Here is a 13,516-nt window from a genome sequence, read left to right as displayed (position 1 = left end):
CACAGACTCTTCATGTCATGGTCAAGTGGGTGTTTCCAAGGATAATTCTGCCATTTGTTTCATCTTAAAGCAGGACCTTATCCATCCTGACTCCGTGGTCAGAAAGTTCTCAACAGATGTGCATATCAATCAGTAACACATTCCTACTACAGTCCTCATTCTAACAACGTAATCTTGAATCAGTTAAGGGAGGAAATGCATCACAGAAGGAGGGAGCTAAAGATCAAGGATGGTCAGTGGGGGCAGCGAGACACCATGAACTGTAAAAGACCCTCTTGCCAGTCAGCAAATCAACTTCCAGGCTCACACTGACCATAAAATCCAACTCTGCAGTGGCAAATGGTGCCTCAATAGAGTACAGACCTGTCAGCGGGGTGGTTGGACGTCCATACAAAGCGGGGTGGAATAGCCTTCAGGTGGTTGCAGAGATATTTGCTGGCCTTGCCTTGCCAGCAGGGGAGCCATTCTTCTCAGACCTTCATCTCTTCCACACCCACTGCACGGACCTGAGCACTGCAGCCCCTACACTGGCCCTTGAACTCACCGGCCAGGGCGTCCCTTTTGCTCCCCAACCAGGCCTGTTCCCATCCACAAATCTCACAAATACCAGTGGTTGTTTTGACCAGCCTTGCATGGCCCCTCATCTGCCTTAGCCTTTGCTTTCTGATGCTACAGCCTGGCCTGACCTAGCCAGTGCCCAGTCCCAATCCTTGCTGGTGGGTGCTGCAACCTGGTCCTGCTCAGTCTGCTCCCATCCCCAGCTCATGCAATCCAGTAGGTATGATACCCTGGCCTGGCATGACCTGCACTGCAGCCTGGTTTCTGCACTTGCCAGTGGGCTAAGATTTGCTGGGACCTGCCAGGTCCACCCCCTTCCAAAACCAACCCATACACTTGTCAACAGATGGGGCTACGTTGTCCAGCTTGCCCAACCCCTAGGTCTGGACCATATGCTCACCAGTGGGAGCTATGACCCCATAGAGGAGTTTCCCAGGTTCCCCTCTCAGCCCACACTCCCTGACCCAGATCTCTCTTGCAACCAGCAGGTGCTAGGCCCTTGCCCAGCATAGCCTGCCCCTCCATCTTGGCCTTTGTATGAGCTGGAGGATGTTGTGGCCCGGCCTGCCTCACACCCTATTTCAGGATGCACGTGCAGGTGCTGCAGCTTGGACCTGCCCAACCTATTCTCGGCCCCAGTACTTGTGAGTGTTGGCAGGTTCCATGTTCACACCTAGCTCAGCCAGTCACCACCTCAACTCTTGAGCTAACCAGTGGGACTTATATTTCCACATGGTTGGGCCCACTTATTCCCCTCAAAATCTACCCCCAGACCTGGTTCTCTCACGTGCTGGTTAGTGTCATGGCTCTGCCTGATGCATCCTGTCCCTGTTTCAACACTTAATCAGGTACTGGGATCTAGCCCTGCCAGACAGGCCCCCAGCCATAGCTTCCATGTGGGCTGGCGCGTGGTGGTCGGAGATGCTCTGTGTCAACAACCCATCTCAAGGACTCCCAAGAGGGCTGATGAATCAGTCTGACCCAAACAGATCTTAGGAACTCTCCCCTCCAAACCACCAGGTCTCAGTCCCCTCACTTACTTGCAAGTACAGTGGCCCTGTTGTTGGGTGTTGGTCAGGAGTCATTCCTCACCCACGCGTACTATGGCTTTATCCACGGATGTCCCTAGGCTGTAATTCATCACTCCCAAGTCCCCAGACTTCATTGGCAGGCGGCCAGCAGGTGGAGCCCATTGCCAACTGGTACACTGGCCACCCTTAGCCAAGACGGCCCAGGCTGCTCAGAAGCAGCCAGGCTAGGCCACAACCCCGGACTGCAGCCAGCCAGCAGTGGCTGATGGGTTGAGGAGTCCCGATTGTGCACTCAACACTCCAAGCACTCTGAGCCAGAGCCAAGATGGCCCAGCCCGTGGATGAGTCTATAATACATTAAGGGGCAGGCATTGTGGCATACAGCATCAATCCACTGCCTGTCATCCTACATCCCACATAGGGCTGTTCCACTTCTGATCCAGCTTTCTGGTAACGTACAGGATGTCCCAAGTGTTTGGACTTGGGCTCCTGCGCCCACGTGGGAGACCTGGGCGCCTGATGTCAGCCTGACCCAGCCCTGGCCATGGCGGCCATTTGGAGAAGGAACCAATGAATGGAAGCGCTCTCTATTAACTCTTAAAGATAAATGAACTTTTTTAAAGATTCTTTTTATAAAATTTTTTATTTCAAAGTCAGATATACAGAAAGAAGATCTTCCGTCTGATGATTCACCCCTCAAGTGAGCACAACAGCCAGTGCTGTGCTGATCTGGAGCCAGGAGCCAGCAACTTCCAGGTCTCGGGATCCCGGTGGGTTCAAGGCAAGGACTTCAGCCGGGCCCAGATAAAATGAACTTTAAAAGAGTATCTGAGGGGATGGCATTGTGGCACAGCAGCATACTGGACGGTTGGGTTGGAGTCCTGGCAGTTCCTTAATATTGCACTTGAGAGAGCAGCAGAGGACAGCTAAGGACTTGGGCCCCTGCTTCCCATGTGAGAAACCAGCATGGAGTTCCTGGCTCCTGGCTTTGGCCAGCCCCATTCCCGACTATGGCAGCCACATGAGGCATAACTGGCAGGAGGGAGAGCTCTCTCTCCTTCATTCCTTGCCTTTTTCATTTTTTTTTTAAAGTTTTACTTATTTATTATTGAAAGTCAGATTTACAGAGAGAAGGAGAGACAGAGAGGAAGATCTTCCATCCACAGGTTCACTCCCCAAGTGGCCTCAACGGCCGGAGCTGAACTATTCCAAAGCCAGGAGCAAGGCACTTCTCCCGTCTCCCACGTGGGTCCCAAGGCTTTGGGTCGTCCTCAACTGCTTTCCCAGGCCACAGGCAGGGAGCTGATTGGAAGTGGATCAGCAGGGATATGAATAGCACCCATACAGGATCCTGGTGCATGCAAGGTGAGGATTTAGCCATTGAGCCATTGTGCTGGACCCCATTCCCTGCCTTTTAAACAAACTGACTTTTCAAAATGTTGCTTGGATTGTCCACACTCCAAGTTGGAGGGCCAAAACACAAGTCCTGCTCCTGGCCCCTAACTCCGGCTTCCTGCTAATGAGCAGACCTAGCTGGCGGTGGCTCTGGGCGTGATGGCCGGTCTCCCTGCCTCTCCCAAGGACACCTTCTCTGAGACCTCTTGGCTTGACGTGCAAGCATTTGGGGAACCAGAGATCCTTCCGTCTGCCTTTCCAATATATTTTTGTAAAAGTCACCAATGCATTAAAAAGGGAGCCTGCGACCAGCGGCGGGGGAGGGGTGAATGCTTTCACTCTGCGGACTGGAAGTCGCTCCCCTTCCCCGCCCCCCAGTAACCGGAATTTTCAATCAGGGCCTGAGCAACTGCCGCAAGTGGGCGGGGTGCAAACGCTATTTTCACTTTTCTCTTCCTGTTTTTTGAGAGCCTGGGAAAGCAAGTCAAAATTTCCAATCTTTTCCAATTCCCACATGGTTTCCTAATTTAGTATGAATTCAGAAAAGATTTTTTTAAAAAAAGCTTCTGTCTGTCTGGAGAAGAATGGGCTATCCTCGCACCGGGAGGAGGGGTCAGCGGGGGGCCGGTGTGATGGTCCCCGCACTCTCTATCCGCACCAATACACTCTCCTGGGTGGCTAACGGGTGGCAATGCGGGGCCAGCCCCCGGGGTGGAGGGACTCATGGGGAGCGTCACCCTGCAAGTTTAGGAGGTTCCTATTGCCTGGGTAGGGATGGGGTGTTCCGGGTCGTGCACCTGGTGCGACACAGGGATGAGGCTGGGGAGCGGGGGAGCGGCTTATCCCCGGGCTCCCCGCCAGCCGCCAGTCGGGCGCATCCTTCCCCAGCGCCTCAGAGGGTCTGAGCGAACCCACCCTCGGACGGCTGGCGGGCAGCAGCTGCCCAAGACCCGAGCCTGTCCTAGGGTGGGCACGCTCGCAAGGCTCCCCGGTCCGGGGCAAAGTCAGGTGGGAAGGTGGGGCGCGTCCCTGTCCCCCGCCGGCATCCGGATTTGGGGAGGGGGTGGTGGTGGTGAACAGGGGGCAGTTCGGGGGCTCGGGGCAGCGGCCAGCGGCAGCGGGAGGAGGCGGCGTGTGCAGCCGAGCCGCCGGTCCTCCCGCCGCCTCAGCAGGCCCGGGCCTTTCCCTGCGCGGGGCGGGTGGCCGCGGCCCAGCCGCTCTCTGGCCCGGCTCCAGACTGGTCCGGGTGACATCACCAAGCTCCTCCGAGGCGCGGGAGGGGGCCCCCGAAATCCCCTAAAAACAAAGTGAGTAATAGGCGGGCCCGCCCTCCAGGCGGGGCTGGGCCAGCACGGGAGCGAGCGGGGCCGCGCGGCGCGCCAGGCGGGCGAACCCCGGTGCCCGGCGCGGCGGGCGTTGGTTCCAGGCTCCTCGGCGGCGGCCCTCTCAGCCTCGGCGCGGCGCTCACTTGCTCCGGACCCTCCGCGCCGAGCCGACCGGAGTGCAGGCGGCGGCGACGGCGGCCCCGGAGGCGGCCTCGGCGGAGGCGGCCCCGCAGCGCGCAGGCGCGGCCGGATTCCGGGCAGTGACGCGGCGACGGGCGCGCGCGGCGCATTTCCGCCTCTGGCGAATGGCTCGTCTGTAGCGCGCGCGCCGCGGGCCCAGCTGCGACCCCGGCCCCGCCCCCGGGACCCCGGGACCCCGGCCATGGAAGGTGAGGGCGCCCCTCTCAGCCGGCGGGGTGGCCGCGCCGAGGCCTGGGGTGGGAGGGCCCGTGGCGGGAACCTCCCCGCGCCGCTTCCTGCGCCGCCGGGAGCTGCTGCGCCAGGGAGCCGTGGGCCGGATGGTGGCGCGGGGCGGGACGGGGCGGGACGAGGCAGGGAGGGAGCCCTTGACTCAGTTTCCCTTAGCAGAACCATGGTCCCGGACCCGGTTTTCCTTCCGGAAACAGGTGTCTCTGCCTTATCTACCCACCCACCCCTTAGTTTCACCGCAGGCCCTGACTCAGTTTCCCCGGGAGGGGAGACCTGGGTGGCCACTGACCCCTTGTCTCCTCCCCCTTTCAGAGCTGTTTCCCATCATCTTCTCTTCAGGTGAGTGGGCCGTCCTTGCCCCGGGGCGGGGGTTGAGGGGTGGGACTCCTGGGGCAGGTGCAGGGAGAGGGGCAGCCCACTCTGACGAGGTGCCCGCCCACCTGCCCCGGGCAGAGCCAGCCCAGGCCTCCGGCCCCTATGTGGAGATCATCGAACAGCCCAAGCAGCGCGGGATGCGCTTCCGCTACAAGTGTGAGGGCCGTTCAGCGGGCAGCATCCCCGGCGAGAGGAGCACGGACACTACCAAGACTCACCCCACCATCAAGGTCCGGGGGCAGGGGAGCTGGGGGGCGGGCAGGGGGAGGGGCTGCGCCCTCTGTGCAGAGCCTCGCTCCTGCCTCCACAGTGTCAAGTGTCCTGTATTTTGCACAGATCAATGGCTACACAGGGCCAGGGACAGTTCGCATCTCCCTGGTGACCAAGGACCCCCCTCACCGGCCTCACCCCCATGAGCTGGTGGGGAAGGACTGCCGCGATGGCTTCTATGAGGCTGAGCTGTGTCCTGACCGCTGCATCCACAGGTGAGCCTCCTGATTGGTGGCTGGCGGCAGGCGGGCAGACTTGTGCAGGAGGCCCTAGGTGGACTCCTGGTGTGGGCTGGGGGAGGGAAGGGTATAGTGGCCGGCGGATGGAGCTCCTGGGAGCACGATGGGGGGGTGGGGCCAAGATACACAGCCTGGGCACTGCTGGAGAGGAGGGACTGATGCCTTGGGCGGGGGGTGCGCCTCAGCTTTCAGAACCTGGGGATCCAGTGTGTAAAAAAACGCGACCTGGAACAGGCCATCAACCAGCGCATCCAGACCAACAACAACCCCTTCCAAGGTGAGGACCCCGAGACCAGCGACCCTCCCAGACCTCCTGCCCGCCTCATGTACACACTGCTCCCGCCTGCTCCATGCTCCCGCTGTACCAGTGGGAGACTGGCCCTCCCAGGGGATGAGGCCTTGAGGGTCCTGGAGATCTTACTCCACTTTGGTGACACTCTTAGGCAGCCCCCCAGGCCAGTGCCCCCTCCCCATCCGCTCTGACTCTCACTGATGGCCCCTCATTCCCATAGTCCCCATAGAGGAGCAGCGTGGGGACTACGACCTGAACGCCGTGAGGCTCTGCTTCCAGGTCACAGTACGCGACCCCTCAGGCAGGCCCCTCCGCCTGCCGCCCGTCCTCTCACATCCCATCTTTGACAACCGTGAGTGGTCAGGGAGCCACCGGAAGAGGGATGGGAGGCTGGTGGGGGAGGGGGTGTGTGAGAAGCCTCGGGTGATGGGAGGAGGGGCAGGAGAGGGACAGGCCCAGACCTCTGCCACCGGAGCGCAGGTGACTGATGAGTCCGAGGACTGTGACAGCTCCATGCTGACAGCTCCCAGGAAGCTGCTCCCAGGAAGCTACCCTGCCCGATGACTTGGGCTGGTCCTGACCAGCTCCAGTTTTTAATTCAGTAATGAGCAGAATCAATCCAAATCGAAGAATCCCGGAGCCCCAGAGATGGAGTGTGGGGTCAGTTGGGGAGGCTTCCTTGCCACGGTGGAAGGCGGCTCTGGCCAGTGGCTCCCACTGGCCCGTGAGGTCCCTGCGGGCAGAGGGGCTCCGCTCCTGTGTGCCCACTGGGGTGAGGTGTCCATGGGAGTGGTCGGGTATGGCTGTGCAGGACAGAGCCCTCCCATGGGCCACCCTGAGTGACTCAGGGCTCTCCCCATCACCCCCTCAGGCGCCCCCAACACTGCTGAGCTCAAGATCTGCCGAGTGAACCGCAACTCCGGGAGCTGCCTGGGTGGGGATGAGATCTTCCTGCTGTGCGACAAGGTGCAGAAAGGTACAATGAGAAGGAGGAGGTGGCGCGGCTGGGGTCCCTGGAGCCACAGGTGCAGGGCGGGGCTGGCTGCACACCCTGCCCCCAGCATGCTGAAGGCCCTGGGCGCTGGGGGATTGTCTCCTGGAAGACACTCTGAGCCCTGCCCTGCCTTGCAGAGGACATTGAGGTGTACTTCACGGGGCCAGGCTGGGAGGCCCGAGGCTCCTTCTCGCAAGCTGACGTGCACCGGCAGGTGGCCATCGTGTTCCGGACCCCTCCGTACGCGGACCCCAGCCTGCAGGCACCAGTGCGCGTCTCCATGCAGCTGCGGCGGCCTTCCGACCGGGAGGTCAGCGAGCCCATGGAGTTCCAATACCTTCCCGACACAGGTGCGGGCCAAGAAGGGCTGCCTGGGGCGGGGCCGAAGCCTGGGACCTGCCTGGCCAGTCTTCAGCCGCTGGCGACTGGCCTTGTGAGATGACACTCCCTGGGGTGTCTGAGTGCATTCTGTGATGGCCACACGACACTCTGACACTCTGTGGATAGTGACAGAACCAATGTCCTGCTGTGCTCCAGGGGCTGCCTGCCTGCCTGCTCTCAGTGAACTTCCTGATCGGCATTGCTGGCGGCTGTTGACACAGGAGATAGCATCTCCTGCTGGAGCTGCAGTCACCTGCTTGGCTCTCAGGCTTGGGGCGCGCGCGCGCGTGTGTGTGTGTGTGTGTGTGTGTGTGTGTGTGTGTGTGTCTAGCCGCTTGCAGGGCTCCGAGTGCGTGTGTGTGTGTGTGTGTGTGTGTGTGTGTGTGTGTGTGTGTCTAGCCGCTTGCAGGGCTCCGAGTGCCCCCTGGGGCAGGTGTTAAAAATACAGGGATGAGTAAGATGTGTTCCCTGTCACACAGCTAACAGACATGCAAGCAAGACCCCTAAGTCACAGGATGACATGCAAACACAGATGTGGGAGCCAAGGCAGCAGCTGGCACTGGTGGTGGGGCAGAAATGGTGCTTACATCTGAGAGGGACCTTCCAGGCAGGAAGCCCCGGACCTAGCTGGGCAGGGCCAAGGCAGGTGCACGGCCAGCACCAGGGATGCAGGGAGGGACAAGCGAGTGGTGGGAGCTGATAGCAGTCAGGGAGCGGGCCTGGACTGAGTGGCACACCTGTGTCCAGGTTTTTACCCTGTTGCTGTGGGAAGCCAGCGTGTCTCTTAGCAGAGGAGTGGTGTGAACACATCTGGCAGGAGCATGTGGGGTGGAAAGGGGCGACGAGGCAGGCAGGGTCGCCCTGTCGGCTCACGCTTCACCCGTGATACACTCAGCCCCACCAGGACCCGCATTCTCCCAGCTGCCCCTGCGCAGGGCACCTGCGCCTCCAGCCTCAGGCACCCCACTCACACAAGCCTTCCTGGACGCCCCCCTTGGTTCAGACCCTCCTCCCCCAGCTTTGTTTCCTCCTCAGATCTCCTGGCAGGTGCTCAGGTCTGCTGGTCTGTGTGTCTGGTCACATCTCTGTGCACGCACACACTCAGCAGCCAGGAGGGCTCTGGCACCCAGCAGGTCAAATCCAGGTCAAGAGCATGCAAGATGGGGAGTGAGAGGAAGTGTCAGCACGAGCCTAAGGTCTCAGTGTCCTGTGCCAGGGGAGTTGACAGCCAGGGAGGGTAGGAGGAGAAAATGCGTGTGGGATTTCTGTTTTGTTTTTGGCACTTGAAAGGCAGAATGAGAGACAGATCTGTCATCTGCTGGAAAAACCAAGTTTTTGAGGAAGGTGTAAGGTTGGCCGTGGACTCGAAAGAACGGAGGTGCCGTGGAGTCCCCAAGCACTGGGGGCATGAGAAAGGCCTTGGCATTCCAGAGAGCAGGGAGGCGTTAGAGGGCAGACTTGTGCACCTGCAGGGCACGGCCCCTTCCTGGGCATCAGCTCCAGGACTTCAAGGAGCACGCACACTTGCCAGCTCCTCCTCTGAAAGCTGCAGGAGCTGCAGGGCCCCTCACTGGTGAGGAAGGCTGGGAGCACGGGTCTGGAAGCTCTGGCTCCCCTCGCTCCTGGAGGGCCTTGGAGGCTTTGGGGGCGACTTCCAGCTGGTCACTTTTCCAGATGACCGTCACCGCATTGAGGAGAAACGCAAAAGAACATATGAGACCTTCAAGAGCATCATGAAGAAAAGCCCTTTCAATGGTAAGATGGCAGGGAAGGGCCAGGGGCTGCGGAAGGAGGCCAGAGATGGCAGGGGAGGGAGGGATCACAGGGGGAGGAGGGACCGGGCACTGACTGCACTCGCTCTACAGGGCCCACCGACCCACGACCTGCTCCCCGGCGCATTGCTGTGCCTGCTCGCAGCTCGCCTTCCGTTCCCAAGCCTGGTAAGGGATCCCTTCTGTCCCCTGGAAGAACAGGTTCAACCCCGTCTAGCCCCAGGACGAGACACGTGTGAGGGGATATGAGCCGAGGCGTCAGTGCCACTAGAGGGGTTGAAGGCTGCTTTCGGCAGGGCTGTTTCTCAGCGTGACACCTGTCACCTCTGTTGGGGTCACCAGGAGAGAGGTGCAGGTGCGGGCGCCTGCACCCCATTAAAGTCCTGTTGTAATGTAAGCTGGAGGCACTGGCCTGCACCCCATGCAGGATACCCTAGGACACTGACAAAACCAGCACCCCCGTGCACAGTGACAGACAGGTTAACCTCCAGTCACAAGATGTGGGTGCTGGCCTGTGGCCACGGCTCTCTGGGGATCCTCCTCCTCCCTTGGGGCATGGGTTTCAGCTGTGAGACCAGCTTACCTTGGAAAGCATCCCTTTCTCCGAAGGACCAGGAGGGTTTGAAGAGATTAGAGTTGAGAGAGCATTGTGGGTTTGAGTAATCAGGGAGGGCTCCCAGGAGAAGGTGTGGCCAGGTCAGATTGGGTAAGAGGAAGTGGCCATTCTCTGCGGCTTTTGCTGACGTGGGCCTGTCTCTCTCCCGCAGCCCCCCAGCCCTATCCCTTTATGTCACCCCTCAGCACCATCAACTTTGAGGAATTCTCCCCCATGGCATTTCCTCCGGGGCCAATCCCGAGCCAGGCCCCGGCCTTGGCACCAGCTCCTGTGTCTGCGTCTGCCACAGCCATGGCTTCAGCTCTGGCCCCAACCCCTGCCCCAGCCCCAGCTCCTGCCCCCGCCCCCGTCTTGGTCCTAGCCCCCGGCCCTCCGCCAGCAGCAGCCCCGCCTGCCCCCAGGAGCACCCAGGCCGGGGAAGGCACCTTGTCTGAGGCCCTGCTGCACCTGCAGTTTGATGCTGATGAAGACCTGGGGGCCCTGCTGGGCAACAGCACAGACTCAGGAGGGCTCACAGACCTGGCGTCCGTCGACAACTCGGAGTTTCAGCAGCTGCTGAGCCAGGGCGTGCCAATGGCCTCGCATGTGGCCGAGCCCATGCTCATGGAGTACCCAGAGGCCATCACACGCCTGGTGACCGGGTCCCAGAGACCACCCGACCCAGCGCCTGCACCCCTGGGGGCCTCGGGGCTCTCCAATGGCCTCCTGGCGGGGGACGAAGACTTCTCCTCCATCGCTGCTGACATGGACTTCTCGGCTTTTCTGAGTCAGATCAGCTCCTAAGGCAGGTGGGGGAATGCCCTCCCCAGGGCACTGGCTTGCCAGGGTTTCAAGCCCTCCCAGAGCGTCTATGGGCCTGGGGGGGTACTCGACTGCCCTGATGTCTTCCTGGGGAGGGGTACATTTATTCTCTTTCTGGCAGTTTCTCTCCTTGGAGGTGCTTAGGCGGAAGCATTAACTTCTCTAGCCAGGATGGAGTCGTCTGTCCCCTGACCTGCCAGTCAGCTCCCTTCTGTCTGCAGGGAACTAGGGGGTGGGGGACCTGGCCCCACCCTATAGCTTCTAGTACTCTCCTAGAGAGAAGGGCAGGCTGGAGCTAGGGCCTTGCAGGCCACAAAGCCTTATTACCACGTGTCTTCCTCACCTCGTGGATTCCTCGATGCCTTGATACCAAATGATACCCGTGGCCAGCGCCTCCGTGGGCATCCACGTTGCCCTCATGCTCAACACCAGCGTCAGGAGCTGTCCTGCAGAGCTCGCCGCCAGAGCTCGTGGGGGACAGTGCCAGCCTTCCCCAGGACCCAGACCTCCTGCCCCCATTCCGGGAGGGCAGTGGGCAAGCTGGCAGCCGTCCAGCCCAGAGGCAGTTTTTATAGAAGAAAAAGCAGTTGGACTCTTGCTCCTTCTACTCTGAACTAATAAATTTGTTGCCAAGCTAACCAGATTTGTCCTTTCTTGTTTAAAATATATATTGAGAAGCAAAGCCATAGAGAGCCATCTGCCGGGCCCTGCGCGTTGGCCTAGTGGCTAAAGTCCTCGCCTTGAATGTGCCAGGATCCCATATGGGCACTGCTTCCCATCCAGCTCCCTGCTTGTGGCCTGGGAAAGCAGTCGAGGACGGCCCAAAGCCTTGGGACCCTGCACCGTGTGGGAGACCTGGAGGAAGCTCCTGGCTCCTGGCTTCAGATCAGTGCAGCACCAGTCGTTGCAGTCACTTGGGGAGTGAATCATCAGATGGAAGATCTTTTTGTCTCCTCCTCTCTATGTTTCTGACTTTGCAATAAAAATAAAGAGAGCCATCTTCCACGTGCTGGTTCAGTCCCCAACATCGAGAGCTGGGCCAGGCTGTAGCCATGTCCCCCACATGGGTGGCACCTGGGCCATCTTCCACTGTTCTCCCAGATGCCTCGGCAGGGAGCTGGGCGGGAAGCTGGGCAGCCAGGACTCCTATGGGGATGCTGACATTGCAAGCAGGGGATTAACCTGCTGTGTCTTTTTAAGCAAATGCTATAAGTACCCTATTGGCCTGGACGTGGGTGATATAGACTGGATGAACCCCCTGGTAACCAGTGCATGCAAAGGGGAAGCGAAGAGAGTGCCCCAGCGCAGAGTCCAATCCGGTGCAGACCACAGGCTGCACGGATGGAGCAGTCTGAGCCGAGGGCTCATTAGCTCCAGACCTTAGATGGGCAAGAGGGTGGGTGGCACCGAGGGACACCAGTGTTTGTAGGTGAACCAGGGAAAGCAGACATGTTGGAAAGACTGGCGGACCAGGCTGTAAGTGCTCCAAAACGCTGGCCCAAGGAATCCGGACCTCGATGGGCGTCTGGCTGTTGGGGGAGAAGCGATCTGCGCTTCAAAGTGTCTATAAACAAAAGCCGGGCCACCGCCACAGCTTCCAGAACTTCCGCTCTGGCCGCGCACGCGCACCAGCGATCGGCGCCGGCCGCGTTTGGCGCATGTGCAGAGGCGAGGGACCGCGCTCCAGCCGAGTCGCAGGCTGAGCCGGCCGTGGCCGGGGTCAGCGGCGGGTCTCGCTGCCCGAGGGGGCGAGCTCTGGGAACAGCCTCCCGAGCCCGGTGGAGAAGGGAGGGGACCCGGAGCGTGTCCCTCAGGGGCGCCGTGCAGGGCAGGCCTCGAAGTCGGGGTGGCTGAGGGGAACCCCCGCCTGGCGGCCAGGTCCTGGGGTCAGGGCCCGGGAGGACCGCGGTTACGCCTCGGGAGGAGGGCTCGGGGGGCTCGGGGGACTCGGCGGGAGGCAGCTGACGGCCGGCGGAGGAGTGAACCCCAGTTCCCCAGCACACCGGGCAGGGCGATCTCGGCATCCTAAAGCCTTATCTCCGGCCCACTGGACATCTGCACTCGGACACTGCTGAGGCCTCGCACACACCCTGTTTCCAATGAGCTCATCCAGGGCCTCCCCCTTCCCCGCCTGCTGCCGGCTCCCCCTTTCCTCCCCGGCTCAGACACCGCCCTGTCACTCGCAGCAGCCCCAGCCTGGGGCCAGGCCACCACTGGGATGCCACCTCTCCTCTGACCAGCGACTTCTGTGGCACACACGGCCTCCCTGCTGTCACCCCTTTCGGGGTCCCTCCCCCTGGAATCCCTCAGAGTCCCAGGTCCCATCCTGGTCCAGTGGCCAGCTCCACTTCTCTCTCTCACACACACACAACACACACACACTCTGACCAGAGCCTTCCCCACGGTCACTTCCTGGGCAGCAGCCAGGACTGCTCAACCCAGTCCCGCCCTCTGCCCCAGCAAACCCTTGGCAGCCCTTTCTGACCCAGCTGTGGCCGCTCCACCCCTGGGTCCTTGAGCCTGACCCTACTGGGCTACAACTTTCCCTGGAGAACTTTTACTCAGCTTGTTAAGTTCCAGCCCCCTGGGGAGCTCCTCTAGGGAGACTTCCCCGCCCGCCCTCTCCTGCCTGCAGTTTCCCGGTTCCTTGCTCGTCCTGCCGGAGCCCCAAGGAGGGACTACAGTGGAGTAGATGGACAAAGCCCGCCTGTCTGGGCCTCGCGTCTGGACGACGAAGCCCGGGTGTGGTGTGATGAGCAGGGCAGTGGACCGAGAACGGCCCCCAACCCCTCTGGGATCCACCCTCTGCAGGACTTGGGGACCTCGCGTTTGATGCCAGGGCTGAGTGTACTGGGTAGATGCCAAGCACGGCTGCCTGCGTCCCCACAGAAGCAAGTGAATGCTTGCTGCTGGAGGGGCCAAGGGTGGCCAAACCTGAGCCCCCTCACACTGCACCGTCGCATTCCTGAGCCAACGTCCCCCAAGTTGCTCCCCATCCCCCTTTCCCGGGGAACTGGACCGCAGCCTCTGGGGACAAC

The 13,516-nt window shown here is 60.7% G+C and overlaps 1 protein-coding gene across 1 annotated transcript in view; it reads left to right on the top strand.

Moving 5' to 3' along the window:
* RELA (RELA proto-oncogene, NF-kB subunit) overlaps positions 1–11,116 on the top strand; it is a 30,890-nt gene extending 19,774 nt beyond the window's left edge. Inside the window, 11 exon segments of the mRNA XM_040970797.1 lie at positions 4,320–4,698; positions 5,051–5,077; positions 5,192–5,343; positions 5,450–5,598; positions 5,808–5,899; positions 6,135–6,266; positions 6,786–6,890; positions 7,046–7,258; positions 8,964–9,044; positions 9,155–9,229; positions 9,829–11,116. Coding sequence (XP_040826731.1) covers positions 4,320–4,698; positions 5,051–5,077; positions 5,192–5,343; positions 5,450–5,598; positions 5,808–5,899; positions 6,135–6,266; positions 6,786–6,890; positions 7,046–7,258; positions 8,964–9,044; positions 9,155–9,229; positions 9,829–10,460 — 2,037 coding nt within the window. The 3' untranslated portion in view covers positions 10,461–11,116.
* Positions 11,117–13,516: the final 2,400 nt, after the last annotated feature.

The sequence above is a fragment of the Ochotona curzoniae genome, unplaced genomic scaffold (genome assembly GCF_017591425.1).
Source record: "Ochotona curzoniae isolate NIBS_2020 unplaced genomic scaffold, NIBS_Ocur_1.0 scaffold_4937, whole genome shotgun sequence".
Lineage (NCBI taxonomy): Eukaryota > Metazoa > Chordata > Mammalia > Lagomorpha > Ochotonidae > Ochotona > Ochotona curzoniae.
The sequence above is the reverse complement of the archived record's forward strand: the minus strand, read 5'-3'. Positions and strand labels throughout refer to the sequence as shown.